At 39.1% G+C, this 22,652-nt stretch overlaps 2 protein-coding genes across 2 annotated transcripts; one reads left to right on the top strand and one right to left on the bottom strand.

The window, feature by feature from the left end:
- Positions 1-434: 434 nt before the first annotated feature.
- ahi1 (Abelson helper integration site 1) lies at positions 435-10,166 on the top strand. The gene is made up of 27 exons (XM_004540851.5): positions 435-560; positions 879-957; positions 1,722-1,840; positions 2,110-2,690; positions 2,781-2,869; positions 2,970-3,156; positions 3,376-3,568; positions 3,652-3,747; positions 3,841-4,026; positions 4,124-4,276; positions 4,407-4,539; positions 4,734-4,857; positions 5,120-5,349; positions 5,933-6,042; positions 6,129-6,247; positions 6,377-6,507; positions 6,611-6,751; positions 6,849-7,042; positions 7,128-7,173; positions 7,259-7,311; positions 7,777-7,894; positions 8,198-8,256; positions 8,374-8,439; positions 8,524-8,686; positions 8,769-8,839; positions 9,407-9,495; positions 9,609-10,166. The coding sequence occupies exons 2-27, from the start codon at positions 948-950 to the stop codon at positions 9,790-9,792; spliced, it is 3,645 nt and encodes a 1,214-aa protein (XP_004540908.4). The 5' UTR covers positions 435-560; positions 879-947; the 3' UTR covers positions 9,793-10,166.
- A 1,230-nt stretch (positions 10,167-11,396) lies between these two features.
- LOC101472278 (MFS-type transporter SLC18B1) lies at positions 11,397-18,619 on the bottom strand. The gene is made up of 14 exons (XM_004540135.5): positions 18,425-18,619; positions 18,071-18,222; positions 17,439-17,534; positions 17,262-17,335; positions 16,156-16,303; positions 15,831-15,987; positions 15,572-15,708; positions 15,378-15,479; positions 15,199-15,290; positions 14,009-14,104; positions 13,817-13,891; positions 13,641-13,734; positions 13,521-13,570; positions 11,397-12,468 (listed from the first exon to the last, which is right to left on the bottom strand). Exons 1-14 carry the CDS (start codon positions 18,453-18,455, stop codon positions 12,420-12,422), a joined length of 1,353 nt encoding a protein of 450 aa, XP_004540192.2. The 5' UTR covers positions 18,456-18,619; the 3' UTR covers positions 11,397-12,419.
- Between the last annotated feature and the right edge of the window lie 4,033 nt (positions 18,620-22,652).

Genomic DNA, 22,652 nt, shown 5'->3' with positions numbered 1-22,652 from the left:
TTTGCGTTTCTTTTGTTCTAGGCTACAAATTTATTGTATTCTGTCTTTGTGTGCAAGCCTTTGTGACTGTGATGTAGAATTGTATGATATTCCATGTGAACTGCGTAAAGTATATATCAGCTTACAAAAAAAGTGCAACACGGGTAAAAATATTACATTACTTGAATAAATTAATAGGATACTTCTTTTGTGGCAATTGTATTAATGCAATAACTTATTTTTCTATTTTTAACATTATGGACAGATAAACATCAGGCTTTTAGAGGTAGACATAAAATAAGAAGAAAATGAAGTTAATCATAACAGAAAAAACATGAAAATGTATTTCTGTTATGAAATTCTGTCTTCAGCTTGATTGGTTATTGTTTTTGTATGTACGTCAGATTACGTTTGACCGGCTCCGCCTCTCTTTTTCAGATTTGTTGACTTGGAAACCGTCGAAGCGTTGTTGTTAAAGATGGAGGACAGGACAATCACTGCAGAGTAGATACATGCGCTGACCCTCGGCCAACTCTTCTGCTTCTTATACATACTTTTACGGACTGCTTCTGTGGGGCGAGGTTTGTTTTAATACTCAGACTGTTCGTTGAAGCTCCTAAATATTATCTTACCAAATGTAGTAACCCTGTAAAGTCAGTGAGCTATCAGAAGCATTTAGCAAGCTAGCTGCTAAAGTGGCTAAGGTTAGTGGTTCACACAAACTGTACTTTTTCCTATACTCTGACTTCAGCAAATAAAAACACCATGGGAGACTTAATACGGGTTTATTTTACTAGAGTGCTAAACTATATAATTAAACGCTTGGCTAGCAAAACCTAGCTAACCCAGTAGAGGTTTTGTTGTGCAACTTTAACGTCGTTGTCATGCATTTCTTTTAGAATGAGAGTCTTAAGTCCTGGATTATTCTCATTTTGCGCTCGGAAAGAGAAACATCACGCTGTCTGAGAATGCCAGCAGGTACGTTTCCTGCTGTTCCCTCCTCACTCCAATGGTGGAAGGTTCTTTAAATTAAAGTAGCAATGTCGTTTTGTATCGGCTGCTCCCATTTGGGGTCGCCACAGTACATCATCTGCCTGCATCTCTCCTTATCCCTCTGCATTTCCTCCTTCACTACATTCCCGGATCTTTTCTGTAGTCTTTCTCTTTTCCTCCTGTTTGGTAGCTTTATGTTTAACATATTTCCAATCTATCCGCTGTCCCCTCCTCTGGACATGCCCAAACCCCCTCGGTCTTGTTTCGTTAACTTCGGTAGCGTTTCCAAACTCTTAAACTTGAGCTGTCCCTATGATGTACTCATTTTTAATCCTGTCCATTCTGGTCACTCCCTTAACATTGTTAACATTTTCAACTCCATCACCAGCTCCAGCCCAGATTCCTGTCTTTTTCTTGGTGTCACCATCTCCAAACCATACATCATATTAGGTCTCACTAAAATGTTGCAAAATGTTGTTGGTGTCCTTCTTTCCTCTCATATTTATCTCCACCCACTCCACCATGCCTGCACTCTCTTCTTCACCTCACTTGCCCCCTGTCTGTTGCATTGCTACTCTTACTTCTCTTACTTGGTGTGATGCAGTAGCGTAAAAATGCAGTTACAAGTTTTGCAAAAAGATTTGATCAATCTACAGAAGTGTTATCAACAACGTGTAGTTAATCTTATTTATGTTATAAAGTCTAATCTGCATTGTCACGTAATCTATTTAAAATGTTCCCTTTTATAGGTGAGAGTGAAGACCGGGCAAAAACCCGGGAAAGATTTAATGAAGTCTTCAAGAAGTACACAGAATCTGAGAAGAAAAAGTTGAAAAAGAAAAGCACTGAAACTCCGGAGACTATTGTGGTATGTCATTCTTGTGTTCTATTGATAATTTTACATCAGATGCTCTATATGTTGGCAAAAACATATAGAACTTGCAGGACATGTCTTAAAACTATTTCTGAATAGTTCCGAATCCTTGTGGATTCTGCATTTTATGTAAACAAGGCTGTCATGATGCCCTTCTTCCAAAACAGACAACATGTCGGACATATTTTAATTGCGGAAGTTTTAATAAATAACAAAATAAAAAGACTGTAAGTACTGACACCTCTTTACCTTTTCCTCTTTAGCTTCAGAATCTAAAAAAAAATATCAACCTTGAGAAGGACACAGAAGACAATGAGACCATCCTCCAGAACACATATGACCCAGAAGAGGGCAGCCCTCGCTACACAAAGAATAAAAGAAGGGAGAGAGAAATTTCAGAGAAGGTTAATTTTAACAACAATAGAAACCAAGAGGGGATTAAAACATCAAAATCTAAAAGAAAAAGTAAGAGGGACCTTCCCTCTCCTCCTATGCCCGAGGACATCGGAAGTCACATCCAAGAGGATGCAAATGCATCAAAGTCTGAAATTCCATTGGATCCAAATGATTCTGTAGGTGGAAAGGCCCCAAAGCAGAAAAATAAAAAGGGAAAAAGCAAAGGTGATACAGAGGTTAAAGAAGCAAGCCAGGAGGAGGACACAGAAGATAACCTATTGCATGAATACCAGCAAAAGATAGTAAAGGAGGACCAGAGGACTTCAAGGAGGACAAGGGTCAAAGGAGAAGATGAGAGTGCTGTCTCACAAAGTGTTACGCTTAGTAATGATGTGGGGAAGAAGAAAAAGAAAAAGATGAAATCTGTAGTCACAGATTCAGATGCAGGGTGTGTATAACTATTAGTGTACTATGGAGTTATATTTAGTGATAAAGCAACAGTGTTTGATTTCTTTCTACTTCTTTTTTTTGCCTCCAGGGATCAAGATGAAGATACAGACCTGGATGCTGATGTGGAAAATGAAACAGAATCCAAGGGAAAGAAGAAAAAGAGGAAGAAAAAACATGGTGATTGCACGATAATTCTCAGGATTCACCAAGTTCCAGTTAAAGGTGAAGAAAGGTGTTGATGGTGATGCATTTCATATTTTGTTTTCTCCCCTTGTAGTTGTCAAAGACCAGAGTGAAGCGGAGTCAGAAGCACCTCAGAAACCAGTTTTTGATGACAACCTTGTTCTTGGAGTGTACATTCACAGAACAGACCGCCTCAAGACCGACTTGATGATTTCACACCCCATGGTGAAGATCCACGTTGTTGATGAAGCCACAGGGCAATATGTGAAGAAAGAAGACTGGTGAGACATTTCTGCTATTAAGTTTAGTGGTGTGTTTCAATTTCTGGGCACATTTTTTATTTAGAAATTTTTACCTTAAAATAATTGGACCATGGTTACTTGTTTTTCAGTTAAATTTAGGCACGATCTATAGATATTTGTATTTATAAGCCACTTAACTGTGCCAAAACCTTTGAATTATAACACATTTTGCCTTCAATTTGTTTTTCTTTTTTGTAGTCATCGCCCCGTATCCTCATTTTATGAGCAGGAAAACGTTGACCATGTTCTCCCCATCATGACCCAGCCTTATGACTTCAAGAAGAACAAATCAGTCGTCCCTGAGTGGCAGGAGCAGATCATCTTCAATGAACGTTTTGGCTACTTTGTTCAACAACATGACGAAGGCCCCAAAGTCATACTGTTCTTTGAAGTAAGAGTTATTTCAATAACAGTTAATAAACCATATTTTAACATTTGTGACAGTAATTTCCTTTATTGAAATGTTTTGCAAAGATCCTTGATTTTGTGACTATGGAAGAAGCAAGAGCCAACATTGATGTTGACAAGCATGATCGAGGTTTCCGAAAGATTGCCTGGGCATTTCTGAAGGTAATGTGTTTAATCTGATCATTTAGAAAGAAAAGATCAGTCTGGTTGTATTTTAATCTCCCCTGTTAATATGTATGCCCCTCCATTTTTCAGCTTGTTGGCACAAATGGTGTCTTGAATATTGACAGTAAACTTCGTCTCCAGCTCTTTTGCCCTCCACATCGGGCAAAGAGCCAACCTAAAACAGTTGAGGTGGTTGAATGGTGGAGAAAGTACCCAAGAACCAAATATGCATCTACCCTCTATGTTACAGTAAAAGGCATTAAACTCCCTGAGCATGTAAGTTAGCTGCTACTGTCTAGTTGTTGGAAGGTTAATAAATCTTCATATGTACATGGATGGAGTATGTTGTAGCTGAGCTGGTTATGTTCTTCAGGTGGACCCTAGTATTCGGTCTATGATGGCACTGCAGGAGGAGAGAGGCAGCACCTCCTATAGTGAACTGCAGAATGAGATCACCAAGAGAAGTCTGACACAACCTCTAGACAGCAAACCTCTAACCTTGAGATGGAGCAGGCTGCCTGGTCAGGTTTGTAGAAGGGTTTAAACTGCTCCTATCAATATTACATACAAATATACATGTTCATATTTTTAGCCTGAACATGGGTAAGTAGCAAAGAGTGGCAGTCAAAGAACTAAAGAGAATTTTACTGTTGCAGATCTGTCGAATTCCTAACAAGCCAATGCTGGCATTTCGTGGTGGTCAGATGGGCTGTTTCACAGTACTCTTTTCTCACGCTGGAACCATACTGGCTGCTGCTTGTGCTGACAAAGATGCGTTCCCTGTTGTAGGTAGGTCACATCTCATCGGTGTAAAAGTCCCCCTTCTAATGCTTTGTTGACTCCAACCAGGTAATTTCTTTGCTGTTTGTATGCCACGAACACCTCTTTGATGACATCTGGATTCTTCCTTGTCTGTGCATATATATTTTTAAAAAATCAGGTAAAAAATAAATAAATAAAATAAAATGCTGTTTTTATTTCAGTGTATGAGATTCCCTCTGGCAAGGTTTTGGCTGTCTTCAATGGTCACCTCAAAATAGTGTATGATCTCTGCTGGTCCAGAGATGACTGCAGCCTTTTGTCTGCCTCCTCTGATGGAACTGTCAGGTAACTTTGTCATTGTACAATGTAAGATTAAATAAAAGTGATTAGAAGTGAATGAGGTTTCACTGTTTCTTGTAGTGACTCAGTTTTTGTATAATCTATTATATTTTAGCTCTAAATAAAGTTACCTAAGTTGTAGTGTGTGTAATATATTGCTTTTTTGAGAAACGGCCTCAACAATACTGGTGATGTTCTGATTTAAAAACTAGCAAACGCATTTTCTTTATATAAAATAGTTTTTGTATTTTTACATTGTTTCCCTCAGGGAGTGGAATGTAGAGAGGCTTAAAGTAACAGCCCAGAAGGTGCTCCCTCATCCATCGTTTGTGTACAGTGCTCGGTACCATCCTACAGCCCAGAACCTGGTGGTAACTGGGGGCTACAACTGCCTGATACGAGTGTGGAGAGTTGATGTCGGTGATGTGAATGGCCAGCTGCTGCAGGAGTTTGAGGGTCACGGCAGTTTCATTAACACAGTTTGCTTTGACTCCGAAGGTACTGTAAGCCCTGTTATGGAAACATGTCCCCGATGTGTGTGTGTTTGTGTTGTCAGCTACTGTGAGTTAGGAAAACTTGGAACAAGATAAGAGTAAATGTAGTCTCTTAAAGAATGATGTCTCTTGTATATGTTTTAATGAATCTTGTTATTAATAGCTGTAAATAAAATGGTGGTTAATGTGAACTTTATGTATAGCTCTGTTTTTATAAATCCACTGGCTCCAGTTTTTCCCCAAACATTCCTGCCAGTATAACCTTTATGCCAGACTGACTGATTTGCTTTGACTTGCCTTGGACTATTTTTTTCCATTATTAGAGAGAGTAACTGAGATTTAAATTTGTCTTAGACTGTTTACGGTCACTGTCATTTACTTCAAGGCCCAGTTCAGAGAGAAGGAAAGCTGCTCTTTTTAAAGCAAAGAAAAACTCAAAGCCAGCCAACTAATTCTGGTTTTGTGTCTATGAGGAACATGTGTGCCTTTCTGTGAAGGGGTGTTGTGTTTGGTCTTTTATAATGAATGTGAGGCTTGTTCTCTTGTATATCTTATGCCATATCTGATGTTGTTTTCATTGTAAATAGGTCAACGAATGTTTTCTGGAGACAACATGGGCCTCATCATTGTGTGGAAAACCTCAGTAAATGACAGCAGGCAACAGCAGCAGCCATGTCGCCACTGGTGTATAGAGAGGGTACAAGAATTGATACTATTCACTGCACTTTATTTAGCTAATGTTAGTTTATGGTCATTTTAAAATCCCATGTTTTCTTTTGGCAGAAAATTGATGAGAGTGATCTCAGTGGTATCCCCATCAACATGCTGCAGCTCCATCCGAATGGGCGGTGCCTGCTCATACATGCCAAAGACAGTGTGCTGAGGATGATGGATTTGAGAATGTAAGACGAAATTATAATAAAGCAAAGACAAATATTAAAGTATTGTATTATACTCTGCATATAAATGAGGAGTGATTATTATATTATTGTATGTGTGTTTGAATATGTGTTTGGCTTTCCCTCTTTAAGTCTGGCTGTAAAGAAATACACTGGAGCCATTAACTACAGAGAGAGGATTTACAGTACTTTTACACCATGTGGGAACTTCATCTTTTCTGGCAGTGAGGATGGGATGGCGTATGTCTGGAATACTGATACAGGTGAGCATGAAATTTTTATTTTTTCCCGTAACAAAGACACTAGTCGGTTCTTAATGTTTTTGACAGTATTCTGCATAGTTGCTCCAGCCGTTTCTTTTCCCAGGTGATCAAGTTGCAGTATATTCAGAGCTTTGTTACCCCACGGCTCTCCACGGCGTGTCATTTCACCCCTACGAGAACATGGTAGCTTTCTGTGCCTTCGGTCAGAGCCAGCCCGTCCACGTGTACCTGTATGACCGCAAAGGTTTGTGTTTTGTTTGACAAAAGAAGAAGTTAGTCAGTAGTATTGTACAGACTTGCACGGCTTCATATCTGCCTTATTTTTCTCTTATTTTTTCTAGTTTCCCAGATGGAGGTGCACAGTATGAAAGCAGCAAGCAGATCAGCTTCTGAAGATATCAAAACTGTTTTAAACACACCTGACCCTCTAGCTTTGCAGGACACATCTATTTCTGCAGCCATGGATCAGTTTGCCCAAGCAACAAGACTTGCACTGAAAATGCAGTGTGTGAAGGAACAACTGGACTCAGTTCTGGTAAATGCTCATGTTAATTTTTAAATGTAGAGTGAAATAAGTGTGCAGTTAAATTAACTGAAATTCTTTTACATATTTTTTTCAGGAACCACGTCAAAGATCTTCTGCTACTGGATTCATTTATGAGCAAGGTACTCTAAGCAGTTTAGATGAGAAGGACTTTATATAATTAGCTATATTAGATTTGGTATTTTAACCTATTTTTCTGGTTTGCAGATAAATTAAGCAGTACTCACACAGGCCGGAGCTTCACATCAGATGTCGGCACAGTGAGTTTTTATCAGTACTATATCAAAATACACACCTTTATATACTGAAGCATTGCTGAGGTCACAGATGGTGAACAAGCTTTATGAGTCTTTTCTGTCAATATTGATTTTGTTTTCTGTAATCTGCCTCCAATCGCTTTATTGCTCAGTTGCCCTCAATGTGTTGACAAGGGAAACAGCATAGAACCGGGTTTATATACTTTAATTGTAAACTCAGCCATTTTTCCCCTTTGTGTAATATGCCAATCCCGCTCTGTGTTAATTTATGTTTTCATATTTCAAAGAAATGTATGGATTTCTATTTAACCTTGATTTTAAATCTGTGTTCCTGACAGTGAGAATTGTATTAGAGGGTTTACATGAAATACACAAATGTGAATTTTACTTTTATTATAATACAAAACAGAAAATTGCATTAATTGATTTATTGCACCTTAATGCTGTTATGTATTTATTTATTTACAGACAGGATTAAATGCCTCACTCCCACCTCCATCTCTCCTGTCACCACACTCCAGACTGAAGCTCACTGGTGCTCTGGCAGAGCAGCTTATCCCACAGGCTTCTCTGAGCACTCAGCCCCGTAAGTGGCTTTTTTCAGTTAATCACACAGTTATTTGTATTTAACCAGTGGAGCTGTGTAACTGAATTCAAATGATTATGAAGATTATAACTGTGCTACGTACAACTTGGGCCAAGTCTTTTCAGCACTGTGCAGCATGTATGCTATGAACAGAAACACAGATGGACTGCTGGCAATTGTTACCCATCTCTTGAAGTGACTACTGCAAATTGCAGTTACTGCAGTAATGTACAATATTTACCGTGGTAATACATAAAATATTACTGCAGTTTCAATTCTTGATGTTTTTTCTTATACTTTTAGGTGGGTTCAATCCTGTTGGTCATTTTCTAAAAGGTGCTTCGTCTTTTAGACTACAGACGGTAAGATTTTGTAATGTTTCCAATTAATCTTAATGCTGCTGAGATAGGCAAGGACTGCAGTGGTGTCTGCCTGCTTGTTGCTATAAGAATGAAATTATTTCCTTTTTTCCTTGTCAGACTCTTCTTGACCACGTCTCTTCAGGGATCCACGTGGAAACTGATTCTGCACCTGTTCAGCAAGTAGTAAGTATCCAGTGTAATTTAAAGCTCAGCCGCAGCCTTATTTCACACTTATTCAACTGTCCTACCTTTCTGTTCCATTCATAGGTTGTTTCTCTTTATGATTACAAAGCAAATCGCTCTGATGAATTGACCATTCGCCGTGGTGATGTCATCCAAGTACTGTACAAAGACAACGAGAACTGGTGGTTTGGACGCCTTGAAAATGGGCAGCAGGGATATTTTCTTGCTTCTTACGTAGCAGATCAGAGTAGGTGGATTATCTTTTCTTGTGGTAGATATGCTTTTAAAAAATTGTTTATAAAAATGATAAAAACATGTTATTGTTGTAGGGGATTACAATGAAGAGGGGACTCACATGCCTTTGTCTAAAGAGCCTGATGAGAGGTCAACACCTACTAGGGTAAGAGAACAAAAAAATCAGAGTGGCGTCTGACTGGGACGTGTTCATTAATGTATTTTGGCTAAAAGGTGAAGTGGGGGTGGAGTTCACATCTCATTAATTAATCTTTTTATACCCACTGTAGGCCTTTTGTCAAAAAAATTGTCAGCTTGATTTCATGTCAGTTACAAAAAAGAAGAGAAGACTGAAAAATATCAATATATTGCTCTGTGGTTCCTGGTTCTCCTTTTACATACTACAGCTACAACAATATTTTGAACAGCAGTGGTCTTTGTCATTCCACCTTTTGTGCATGAAAATAAGAGATTTGGAACAAAATATCAGTTTCTGTATTTTTCAGTCTTCTGATGCAAATCTAGCTGTAGCTACAACTTCCATGTTCTGCTGTAAGCAGCTATTTTGGCGAAACTATGACAAACTGTGAGTCATTTTAAAGCCTACAGTGGGCAAGTGTCACTTTGATTGCTTTTCATTTCATAAATTCACAAATGTGGTCTGGTTTGATATATGCGTGATTTTCCTGTTCCCATGGGCCATCACTTTTTTCTTTATACTCGTATCTCCAAGGTGTCTGCTGCCATTAGTTCTTCTGGAGAACTTAGGTTTCTTTCCGAGCCGACGCTTTCCGACACGGAACCTGAGATGGCAGTTACTAGGTAAGTGGCTCTCTTTGCTTCACTCCGAACTACTCCTACCTACACAGGCTGATGAAGCTGTATTGTGGTGGAGAGATATTAAGTGCTGATTGTGAAATACGTTTCCCACATAGAAGTAGAAGAAAAAAGAAGGTGAAAAAGCCACGAGTCCCTGCAGCTTCCTCTCAAGCCACGTTTTCAGATGCAGACGCATCAGCGTCGACCAGTAGCACCAGGAGGATAGGCAGATCAGCAGGGCGACCTCTGCCAAAGAGGCCAACAGACAATACAAACAGTGCCTTTGAGCCTGATCCATAAACTCATGGAAACAAACAGCAACCGTATGTCTGCTTTATTCTGATTTTTATTTCAGCTGTGATCTATTTTTCACTTTTTTTTGTTTGTAAATATTTTTTTAGTTTTGAAAAGTCACAGTTTATATTGCACCTAATACAGATTAAATTTGTTAAATATGTTTATAAAAATATTGTAATTGTATAATGCTGATAAACATATTTTTTGTACATTGAATATTTTGAATAACTTATCCATGTAAGAAAACAGATAATACTGTGTAAACGTATGTGATATATATATATATATATATATATATATATTAGGGGTGCAACGATATTCGTATCGATATTGAACCGTTCGATACAGTGCTTTCGGTTCGGTACGCATATGTATCGAACAATACAACATTTGTAATTTATTTTATCAACTTTCCTTCTGACGATGCTGTCTGTGTTGAGCGCTCAGTGAATCTGCGTTCGACTACTCCGCCTAGGCTGCACTGTCGAGCGCAGATCCACTGAGCGCTCAACACAGACAGCATCGTCAGAAGGAAGAGCGCAGGGCACCTCCCCCACCCTCATTCAGATGTGGTGTTTGGAATTATTTTGGTTTTCATGTGGCGTATGACCCTGAAGGTAAGCGAGTCATGGACTAAAGTAAAACAGTATGTTGGATGTGCCACACAATGCTCAATTACATGGGTGGGAACTAGTGTGTTAGCACAGTTAGCTCGTTAACGTGTTGGCCGTCTAGCCCCATGCACGGGGCGATCGGCGGTAGCTCGTTAACGGAGATTTGCCGTGTTGCGGCGTTAAGGTCATTTCAACGAGATTAACCTGAAAGCACTAGTGGGAACACAACGAATATGACTGCACATTTACGCCGACATCATCCTAGTGCAAAGACAAAAACAACAAGCATGCTACTAACTTTAGCCGAGTCATTTAGACAGCTGTTAGCACATGATTCTCCTTATGCTGCTGAGAATATAGCCCAGAAGAAGCGGATAGTATAGCTTTTATTTTGGAAAGAGACATTTCTCTGTAATAAACTCTCTTTTCCAAAGATGAGTGATTCCTCAATCAGATACAGGGCTTGCAATATCGCTAGCCCGACGTCCCGGAGCTAGCGATTTTTCCAGTCGGGCTATTGTAGGAAGAAAAATATATGTCAATGCTTTTGCATTCTTTCGGAAATGTAGCTGGGTAATTATGTCATTGGCATCGGTGAGCCACTGTCAATATGTGACATATTGAAATCGCGTTTGAATTTGCGCTTGTTTTTTTGCTTTCACTTTGCAATCGTGCGAACTGTGTATAGAGAGCGACAGCACTGATCTGTGAGTGATGATAATTTGTGCACCAATTCCTCTGACATCGTCTTATTAATCGTTAGCTTACTATGCAAACATGACAAGTGAAATCTCCCGCAGCTTAAACATGTGAGAGGTTGATCGCGCAGAGAATCGCTGAGCTTATGTGAGTGAGTGTGTAAAAGCATTTCAGTTCTGCTGAGCCAAATAAGACAGGTCAGGGTGAAGAAGTGACAGCCAAAGAAAAGCTTACCACAAAACGGAGAAGTTATGACAAATGAGACTATAAGGCAAAAAGAAAGTGCAGCTTTATGGTTTCATGGACAAAAGAATTTCTGTGGCTGCAATATGACGAGCTAAATAACCAGGGCTGCACATAAGTGGTCCGCAGGTGCGCATTCGCTGTCAAAATAAAAAACACGTACAAGGGTTAGGGTTAAATTTAAAAACTGTACTTTTGAGTTAAAATATATATTTATAATTTTAATAAATGACAAATTAAGAAGGCATGAACATTTTTTTTGTATCGAAAAAATATCGAACTGTGACACCAAAGTATCGAACCGAACCGAACCGTGAATTTTGTGTATCGTTGCACCCCTAATATATATATATATATATATATATATATATTTCTTCACAACATAAACAAATTCCTTTATAGTTTTATTTCCATCTTTATAATAAGCAGTCTTTGCAGTCCCTTACATTGTCACATTTGAATGCTAATGTACAAAAAATTAGTGAAAAAACCTCAATATCAGTGTTAAATAAATCTATAATGCAGGCAGAAAAGAAGGTAAAACATTCAACATTTCTAACTGCAGTGAAATCTGCAATAAATTCCCTGTTTGAAGAATTAGCACAGTATGAAAGGTTCATATTGACCTGTATAACTTGCACTGCTTTACTTTTAAGCCATTGGCCATAAAAACTCATTCTTACTAACCAAACTGTGGGTGGCTGGTGTTATTGTGTGAGTCATCATGGCAGTGTTGGAGAAACTATTACAAGGCAGTTTAAAGTACTTTGGCAGGTGTTTGTGGATACCTGCATGGGATCCTAACTTATTGTTTAAATTTTAATGTGCATGTTGCTCCCCAAATAAATGCTCAAATATATCTGGGAACCCGTTGGGAATGCAGCTGGACCCACTCCATGAATGTATCTAGCTTTTTTCTTAAAATACCTCTCAGGGAATTCCCACTATAGCACATGCCCTAGGACCAGATAAAAATAACTAAAAGACACAACATTAAAACAATATCAGCTTGATAACAAATAATGACTGATAAGATGTTTAAAAAGTTGTGTAACTTGGAGCTGGAACACAGGATCATAGGAGAGGGCTTCTTTCATCTGCTTGTTGGTTGTTTTCTTGGACCCTGAAATGTAAAAGTTAAAAAAAGAGGTACAATTTTTGCTGTTGTTGCAGACGTTAAAAAAAGAAATCTATTTAGAATAAATCACAGATCTTGAGGTTATACATGTATAACCTCTGAGTAGCACAAATGAGTGTCCCACTATGGGAACGCCTCCTGTAGAACCTCATCAGAAGCTCAAATGCCACCTGCCTATGTCAGGAGGGGCCATGGCCTCCATATATAATAGGCTGAAATAGTGTCACATGTCATTCAAAACAAGCCCACCTTTTCATTTTTTATAGAGAGAATGGTCTGGTGAGACACTCATGCTACTTGGAGAACCAGGGTTATATACATAACCTTAAGTTCTTTTTCAAAGCATTTGTTTGGTGAACAAAGAACCTGTACTGAGGACTGAATGCGCTAGGTTAGGCGCTGTCACATCTAGCTTATAAAACCTAACAAATGTGTGAGATGAGGCCCAGCATGGAGTTGCACACACCTCCTGGATAAAACTCCCTTAGAGCCTATAAGGTAGCCAGGCCCCTAGTGGAATGTGCATGGAGGCCAGCTGGTAAAAGTCAGGCAATACTATTGGGGAACATGTACTGATAACCTTTGGGATGAAGATGAGGTCAAGATGGGCTGGAAAGCAGCTAAAAAAATCTCAGCCAGTCAATGTTTCTCTTCCCAGCACAGGGCTGTCAGGAGGGCCACTGGTGGGAAAGTATAGCGGAGGGTTGAAGCCTCTAGTCTGCGTTCAGTGGGTTGCCCCTGGACAGAAAATCTGCTGCAAGGACAGTGGACAGTTTAGCTTAAACCCAACAGCACAGTTATCGACAGACTTCTGTAAGAAGTGAGAAGAGTTTTTGAATGACATCTGACACTATGTCAGTCTATTATATGGGGAGGCCCTAGCCCCTCCTGACATGAGCGTCACTTAAAAAGCCTGTAAGAGCTAACGTAATGGCATTTCAGCTTCTGATGAGGTCATATAGAAGGCGTTCCCATAGTGAGAAACGAAATGAATACTATGAAAGAACTTATTATGTTCATTTAAAGTTTAGGCCTACCTTTGTCGTTTTGTCCGTTGACAGAGAGAATACATGAAGATGAGAAATGCCTGAGGACAGAGTGATCATTAACATTGTATTGACATAAAATATCTAAACGCTGCAGCCACTGATACTTACACCCAAAAATGCCAACGCTCCTTGAACTACAGCAGCCCATTCAAAGCAGAGCTGTTGAACAATAATTCCTCCCACAATGGGGCCATAAAACGTCCTTAAAAACGAGCACAAAATTAGAGCAAAAATCACGGCACTAAAAAGCTAAATGCCAGAAAAGAGATAAATTAGGGACTCACCCAGTGCACCACACTGCTTCATATAACCCAGACACCATTCCAAGTGTACTTAGCCCCTCTTCAAATCCTATTTCACTATGAGGAAAAACTAAATTGTAGAATATTTGTTTCATCCAGCCATATTTATGAAAAAACCCCCACAAAAAACAAACTGTAGTTCATGAATGTTGAGCATTATGTGAAGCAACTCACTGTGCACATGAAATGAGCTCAGGGAATATGGGGATTACACTTATTGCCAGAGAAAGCCCAATTAGACCAAGCATGACGACCAGCAACCACAGCTGACTAAATGTAAAAAAAAAAACAAAAAAAGGATACAGAAGTTTGGCTTTTTAAGGCAAAGGGATTAATTCAGTATATGACTTGTCGAGGCAACATGTCCCACTCCCCTTGCAGCGGTGTAGATTTTAAATACCAGGGCTTAACCATCCAAAGTAACCGACCTATGTGTCAATGATAGGAAGACAGACATAATAGTAAAGTTGCCAAGAGCAGAGGCAGTGAAGGTGAATGAATTTAAATACCTGGATTCAACCATCCAAAGCAATGCACAATGAAGAAGAGAGTACAGACAGGAGGGAGTGGTGGAAAGGAGTTTTAGGGGGTGATTTGTGACAGAAGGAGAGCGGTGAGAAGCACTGACCAATACTCAGAACAATGGCAAGTCCAAGGAACTCAGTGACATCTAACAAGGAGAGTTGAAGATTTACACAAGGTGGAAAGGTCTCTTATCAAAATATGTCACCACTTTGCCAAGGTCTGGAAGAAGACCCAAACTGTCACCTTTAGTTGAGAGGAAATTGGTTAGGATGTTCATGAACAGCCCAGGAACCAAGGCTCAAACATGCCATTAACTAGAAACTCCTGAAACACCAGCATCTGCGGTGAAACAAGCTTTAAATCACCTAGAAAGAAGCTCGTGCTCCAAAATCAACGCCTTCAAAATATTGGTCAAATATGCAACTTGAAATATGCCTAAAGCTTGTTGATGGCTGCCAAAAGTGTCTGGTCGAGGTGCCAGTTACTCTGGGACATGTAACCAATATTAAACTTAAACCTGGAAATTGAGACCCTAAAGTAATTGGCACAATATTTAGTGTTATATAATAACATTTAAAGTAGAGTTTATTCCTCACAATGGGCTTTCTTTTTTGCTACCACAGGAGTCGCTCCCTGCTACCCGTGAAAAATATTAAGGGTTTAAGACACTTATTCACAGTGTGACTGTTACCTGGCAGGTGCAATTATTTCCTGGAATTAGACATTGTAAAAATGACGTTAGATATGACTCTTGGCTCAGAGGGGGATAGACATATTTCTTAAAATGTCCATCATTTTAAAATACAGAAGTGTTAGTTTTACCTGAATCCCACACTAACCTCTGGATGTGAAGAAAAGGGGCGGGACCAAGAAGACAGAAGCCAATTGTAGCAGCGATGCCGCCTGTCACCAAGAAAGTGATCCTAGTGGCCTGGTGCACAAGATCAAATTTTATTTAAAAAGAAAAGAAAAAAGATAATTATACACATTTAATGATTTTGATTTCTTGGATACATACAGGATATTTATCTGTGAAATACCCAATCAGCGGTGATGCCAGAATATACACTAAAGGCAAACCAAGCATTATTAGTCCCACGTAGCCATTTGAGAGACCAAACTAAGGATGATGGATAGGAAAAAAAGTTGTTCAAGGAATGCACAAAAACTCTAGGAAACGTAAGCTGACTTTATCATAAAGGATATCATTACCCTGTTAATAGCAAACAGTGACAAAGTGGCATCCAAAAAGCCCACACCTGCACTGAGAGTGAATACCACGTAGCAAACCAGGATTGTTTTCACGTGGGTGAGTAGTCGAAAGAATGAATCCTTCGATGGGACTGCCTCTGAGAGGAGGGAAGCACAAAATTACAGCTCAGTTATAATGTGAGAAAAATGAAAAAACACAAAATGGCAATTTTTAAATAATAAACCCAAACAATACACCTAAATCTCAAGTGTTACATACCAATGGACGGCAGGACGTAAATGTTGAAAGGAACCATAATCAACAGCAAGCATCCAAGACTTAAAAAAGGGACATTGTATCCAAAAGTCTGGTAGAGCCACCCTCCCAGTGGTGGTCCCAGGATAAGGCCGAGTCCTGCAAAAATCTCCAAAATACCCTAAAACAGTAGTGACCCAGATTACTATACTGTGGGAATTTCTTACATCATAGCCAAGAGCCAGTTGTTTTGTGAGAGATACATAACAACTTAAACCTATAGTTTCTGTTTTCTCGTGATTCTAATGTCTAAACAGCATGCCAGTCTGACAAGTTTGTCCACCCTCACCAAAACAGTTGCCACATTGTTTGGGAATATTTGTGCTGTGATGGCGAAAGCAGACATTGTAGCAGCGCCAAAGCCGACAGCATCAAGCGACCTCACAACAAAGCACAGACTGATGAATATAGGTCCTGCAGGAGCCCGATCAAGAAATCTGCAAAGAAGACAAGAGCCAGCCAAGATTAAAGGAAATGCAGATGAAATAAAGAAGCTCAGAGGAACTGCGTGTGATCTGAAACAAAGGTGATTGTGCCATGGTCTCTGGGCCTTGGCCCCAGAGGGGTTCTTTCTCGTTTTGTATTATGGGTTATGTTTGGATTAGGGTTCTGTATTCATGGAATCTAGCTTTCTATTCACATTGTGATTTCTTTGTTTTTATGTGTCCTGTTTATGTCCTGACGCTTCATGTAAGTTCCTTTTTTATATACCTTCAGTTCTCCAAGTTCATTCATCTCCTTTTGATTCTGTTCCTCCAGTCTTGTCTTTCTTGTCTTATTCTTTCTGTGTTGTCGTATCATCTTTCCCCATGAACTTTGTTATATTTTCTGTCATGGTTTATCTTGAACCTTTTGTGTCCTTATGAGTGGGCAACATTAAAGCTATATTTTGAGTTTACGCCTTACTTCCCAAGTTTTGTATTTGTTTCCACAATCTGCCTGCTACACAGCTGTTTTAATTTTGTTTATTTAGCACAAAACATTATTTTTTACATGAATAAATTCATTGTTAGTTTGGTATTTTCAGGAAATTTGTGGGAGTGTGGCGGGGGTGCTGTTTGTTTTTCGGCTACTGAAGAGGGATAGAGCAGCAGATTCAGGAGGCAGTGCCAGGGGAGGATGGCTGACAGCTGGTAACCACTGTTTAATCATGCCTCCCCTATTTAAGCAGCACGCTGTGTGGAGAGTCGGAGAGCAGAAGCAGCAGCAGCAACTCGCTGAGTCATGCTGAAAAGCGAACTCCAAAAGCACACTGAAAAGGTGTGTGTAAAACAAATAAAGTGACAGAACGTCAGCATGATCCTTGGAGTTGTTGGGTCCTTTTGTCACAATGAGATTCTGGATTTTTTCCAATTTTATCATTATCATAGTTAACACGAAACACAGATCACTTACCCAAATATAATAGTGCAGCACGATGATACAAAAAGTCCTGCAATAAGCATGAACTTTGCACCAATCTGGACAATCTGATACACAAAGAATGGGTCAGTTGCACTGTTACAGACTCTTTGGTTACACCTGTGCTCCAAATTGCCATGCATATGGCATGAAGTTAAAGTGTATACTTACATATTTTCCCAATATCAATGAACTAATTAAATTGGAGACAGCATAACACCCAAATATGAGACCAACTACAGTCTGACTGGCTCCTTTCTTCACTGCCTAAATATTAAAACAGGACAACAGATAAAGTTAGGGGATCTATATAACAACAACAAAAACAGCAAGGATAATATAATGTCTTTTTAACTAGCCAGCTTGTTGTGCCACTCTTTTCCAACATTTGCATTTCTAGCTCATGACAGACCTTAAGTTGAACGGCTGATTACAAAAGAGCCAGTCTTCACTGGCCTTCAGGGAGGATGTCTGTTGGTAGCGCATGACTAGTCATTCATTCCCTTCAGAAGACATTACTGAGTTCTTAAGGTGAACAATAGTCTAACCTGTGAACTGTACAACTACATGGGAGCACAAATACATTTTAGTAGAAGGAGATGCTTGTTCCCAGTTTCCTCTGGCTAGAAAAGATTTGTTTGCAGATATATGACTTGCATGTATGAGAGAACGTGTTTTATTTCTTCAGTCAAAAGCTGCATTCATAAGCTAAGTTTTTTAAAGTTTTTATTATCTTGAACCTTTAACCTCTTGTACTGTAACATGTGATTTGTACCCTATGATGCTGGCTTCCTTGAGCTTACCTCGGTGGGAAAAAATGGGCCCAATATTGAGTAGCAAATCATAGAGCCAAAGTTGACAGATGCCACTGATATTAAGGTGAGAATCTCTTTTCTTGTGAACCTGTGAGGAGGATCTGTTGATTCAGCTGTGGTGTTGTTATCTGTGTTGTTATCTGAAGAGAAAACGGGAAGAGAAACATGAATAATGAGATTAGGCCACGCTGAGTTGAAAGAATATAAAGTTTGCGGTTAAACTTTTGACAGAGATAAGGAAAAAAGTCAAAAGGTCAGCTATGTTGAGCTGAGTATCTGCCAACACTTCTCAGTTTATTTTACACAGTAATTTAATTTCCACAGGGTACAAAGGTCACAAACCTCTCGTCGGAGGATCGGCATGTTGATCCATTTTCAATATTCAGGGGTCTGTATCCAGTGGCTGAGAAATACAGACGGTGACAGAACAACTGAAAGAGCAGAGGATAAATCCTGACAAGTAAATATTTTTGACAGCTTCCTCCGCTAGGTGAAAACAATCATGAGCATGGACTACCCAACACTTCCAGACTAACCCTCTTCTTCTTCTAAGTAATAACTAAGTTAGTCCCATCCCATTACTGCCCTCCGCAGTCTGGCAGATTAAAGTAAACCAGATATATGTAGAAATATGTAGTCTTTCTATGTTGACTTTAGCATGAGCAAATAATTCAATAATCTATTAAATTATTGCCATTTTGAATTATTATGCAAGTTACTTAAGTGTTGTTATATTTATTTTACAGACAGGATTAAATGCCTCACTCCCACCTCCATCTCTCCTGTCACCACTCTCCCGACTGAAGCTCACTGGTGCTCTGGCTGAGCAGCTTATCCCACAGGCTTCTCTGAGCACTCAGCCCCGTAAGTGGCTTTTTTCAGTTAATCACAGTTATTTGTATTTAACCAGTGAATGGCTTCAATGGAGCTGTGTAACTGACAGTGTTGGTCAAGTTACTTGAAAAAAGTAATCAGTAACTAATTACTGATTACTTCCCCAAAAAAGTAATCCCGTTACTTTGCTGATTACTTATAATTACTTAGTTACTTTTTAAAAACACGATTTACAACCTGAATAGGTGATAAAGCGATAGATCTTTCAGCCCAATTCTACTTTTTCTACAATCCATCATACAAAATGTAATCAAATGGAAAAGTCTCTTTTTAAAACTTGTTTTATTAGTTTTAATCTTTTAACTTTATGCATCAAGCAAAAATGTAATTATATGCAACATTCTCTGACTGGAAGAAATTTGTTTTAAACCTATTTAAACCTATTTTCTGCACATTCCAGCACATAAAATATATATTTTTTGTGTGTTTACACTCAGTCTTTCAAATAAATGCTAGTAAAACACAGCAGAAAATAAATAAAGTCAAAGACTAGCGGTCCTTTTGCTCTATTTTCACCTGTAAAGCAGGAGTGGCGTAGGCGTAGGTTTACCCTGGTGCAGGTGTGCCGCAGCGGTCAGTGGAAGAATCCGTGAGTTTCTCTGTGAATTTCCCGTTACGTTGTAGCGCACTTGGTGCTTGCTTGGAAGTTTAGGGGGTTTTTTCGCTGTAAAAAGAAGTTTTCTTCCCACGCACAGCGGACACTAATGTTTTTGTCACTTTTTATGGAATCAAACTTAAAGTAAGGTCAGTACTTCCAAGCTTTAAACGCTACACGCTCATACTCTCTCCTGCAGTCCATCCATTGTTGATCTGCACACAGCTGTTGTCACGAACGTCGCACTTGCTTACGTCACTGTCATGAGACATTCTCGCAAAAAATCACGGTTTTAGTAATGTAGTAACGCAGCGTTCCTGCGGGAAGTAACGGTAATCTAATTACCGTTTTTGCAATGGTAATGCCTTACTTTACGCGTCACTTGAAAAGTAATCGGATTACAGTAACGCTTTACAAGTAACGCGTTACTGCCCATCTCTGTTTATTAGCATACCCTCTTAAACAGAAAGACAGTATGAACCATATCCCAGGCATACGACAATCAGATGGGGTTATTTTAACTTCTTTTAGACATATAAATGATGGATTCAGGGCCTTTTACAATAATCTTTATTCTACACAAGGGAGTTTAGATGAACAGAAATTCGAAGCATTCTTTACTGATTTAAACCTGCCACAGCTTTCTACTACTGACCAGCAGATTATAGATGCTCCAATTACAGTGGAGGAGATTACCCGTGCAATTAACAGTATGCCACTTAATAAAGCTCCAGGATTAGATGGGTTACCATTGGATTTCTATAGAGCATTTGAGGATATGTTAAGTCCCCTGTTGCTCGATGTTTATAATGAGGCGTTCAAAGTAGGCTCATTACCTCAGTCAATGCACTCTGGACTTATAACATTTATTCTTAAAACTGGGAAAGACCCTTTAGACCCAAGTGGTTACCGCGCCATATCTTTGCTGAATTCTGACCAAAAAATCTTGGCAAAGGTCTTAGCGGGTCGATTAAAAGTAGTAATGGTGAAAATAATTCATGCAGACCAATCTGGTTTTGTTCCAAACCGCTATGGTTCAGATAATATTAGGCGGTTGGTTAATTTGCAAAATTATGTATATGATTCAGTATATCCAACAGTGGCCCTATCGCTGGATGCTGCAAAAGCTTTTGATTGTGTTGAGTGGGATTATCTGTTTAAGACATTATAAAAGTTTGGTTTTGGTGACAATTTTATTAGGTGGATAAAGATATTATATGATTCGCCTTCAACGCGAGTATTGACGAATGGGCTCATATCAGACCTATTCCTTTTACAGAGATCTACAAGACAGGGTTGTCCCCTTAGCCCCGGTCTTTTTGTAATTGCTATAGAGCCTTTGGCACAAAAACTGAGAAATAATGTAAATATATTTGAAATTTCGATGGGTAATAGTCAACATAAGCCTCTATTATATGCAGATGATATGTTGTTACTTATGACCCAGCCTGGGAAGTCAATTCCAGCCCTATTAGAATGTATAGAAAGCTTTACGCTGCTTTCAGGGTATCGCGTCAACTGGGATAAATCAGAGGCAATGCCTATGTCAGGACACTGCCCCCATACTTTATTTAAACAGTGGGAATTTCGGTGGTCCGTGAATGGTTTGACGTATTTGGGGATAGCTCACCGCATCGTTTAAGTATTAAGAAACTTCAAGCGAGTGCAAAACAAGGAGGTTTTTCATTGCCTAATTTCCAATGGTATTATTGGGTGATGAACGCGAAACAACTTAGAGCTTGGTTACCTACTGCACCAGTTAAACCCATCTGGTCCCATATAGAGACGGAAGTTAATGGCGGTATTTCTCCTTGGAGGGAGCTGTTTGATACCAGTCATAAAACTACCCATCCTATAATTGCAAAGACATTGTGGTTTAAATTACATAGGGCAGGTCGCTGGGACTTTATTAAATCACCTTCGGCAACCTTATGGAGTAATAAAAGAATTTTAATTGGAGGGACATCGGTTGACTGGTTACAGTGGCGTAAAGCAGGCATCCTTAATGTATCAGATTTATTTGACTGTGGGACTAAATGTTTTTTAAGCTTTGATAAAATTGTAGAGTTATATAAGTTGCAGCGTAATCAATTCTGGAGATATGTCCAAATACATAGTTCGTTATCAAAGTGGCTGGGAACCCCCTTGAGTTGTCCTGTGAGCAGCCCTGTGGAAGTCCTGCTCTCAAGATCACCCTTGGGTAAAGGCATTACCTCTAAAATTTATCACTTATTGCAAGAACGGTCAGCTGACCCTCTCCTTAAAGTTAAGGGCTACTGGGCCCAGGACATGGCATTGGACATATCTTCAGTTGAATGGGATTCATGTTTTCAAAATATTAATACTATGTATAAAGAAACAGGCAGTAGATTTATTCAACTTAAGATAATCCATAGGTGGCATCGAACACCGCAACAATTGTATAAATGGAACCTGGCCTCTACGGACGAATGTTGGAGATGTGATGGTCAAAATGCTTTGATTTTACATATCTTATGGAGCTGTTCGGCACTTCGGGATTGGTGGGAAAATATAATGGAGGTAATTTTCAGTGTTTTAAAAAGGAGATTTGGTATCTCACCAAAACTGTCCATACTTGGTATAACCACAGAACTTTCTGATGTAGATTTTTCCAGTTATACAAAAAGATGGATTATTTTGGCTCTTACTACGGCCAAATGGGTCCTGCTAAGACATTGGCGGAAAAAGAACCCCCCCTCCCTATGAAGAGTGGCTAAAGACAATGGCTAAGTTGGCGTCTTACGAAAAAGTGACTTATGGTTTATTAGACAAATTGCATCAATATGATTGTATTTGGTCCCCCTTTACAAGCTGGCTTTCTGTAACTTGAAGAACAGAGCAGTAATGACAGAGTGGTGGTGTGGGAATTGGTGTGCGAAGAAAGAATAGGATAACTTCCCTTTGTTTTGTTTAGTTTTTTGTTGTTGTTTTGTTTTTGTTTGTTTGTTTTTAAACTATTTATTTATGTAGTTATCCTTAAGCTCTGTTATTGAAGTTTAAAATGAAATAAATAAAAATTGTTGATGATAAAAAAAAGTTTAAACTTCAAAGCTCATGCAT

Source organism: Maylandia zebra, linkage group LG19 (assembly GCF_041146795.1).
Source record: "Maylandia zebra isolate NMK-2024a linkage group LG19, Mzebra_GT3a, whole genome shotgun sequence".
Classification (NCBI taxonomy): domain Eukaryota; kingdom Metazoa; phylum Chordata; class Actinopteri; order Cichliformes; family Cichlidae; genus Maylandia; species Maylandia zebra.
The sequence above is the reverse complement of the archived record's forward strand: the minus strand, read 5'-3'. Positions and strand labels throughout refer to the sequence as shown.

What these genes read in the sequence shown, in the direction of transcription:
- ahi1 (XM_004540851.5), top strand. An exon ending in TATGTGAAGAAAGAAGACTG is followed by an intron (nt 3,157 to 3,375) that starts GTGAGACATTTC and finishes TCTTTTTTGTAG; the next exon opens with TCATCGCCCCGTATCCTCAT. An exon ending in GCCACTGGTGTATAGAGAGG is followed by an intron (nt 6,043 to 6,128) that starts GTACAAGAATTG and finishes TTCTTTTGGCAG; the next exon opens with AAAATTGATGAGAGTGATCT.
- LOC101472278 (XM_004540135.5), bottom strand. Translation starts at nt 18,455, where the DNA reads ATGGATCAACATGCCGATCCTCCGACGAGAG. An exon ending in CACTGTTTGCTATTAACAGG is followed by an intron (nt 15,480 to 15,571) that starts GTAATGATATCC and finishes CATCATCCTTAG; the next exon opens with TTTGGTCTCTCAAATGGCTA. An exon ending in ATTTCACAGATAAATATCCT is followed by an intron (nt 15,291 to 15,377) that starts GTATGTATCCAA and finishes CTTGTGCACCAG; the next exon opens with GCCACTAGGATCACTTTCTT.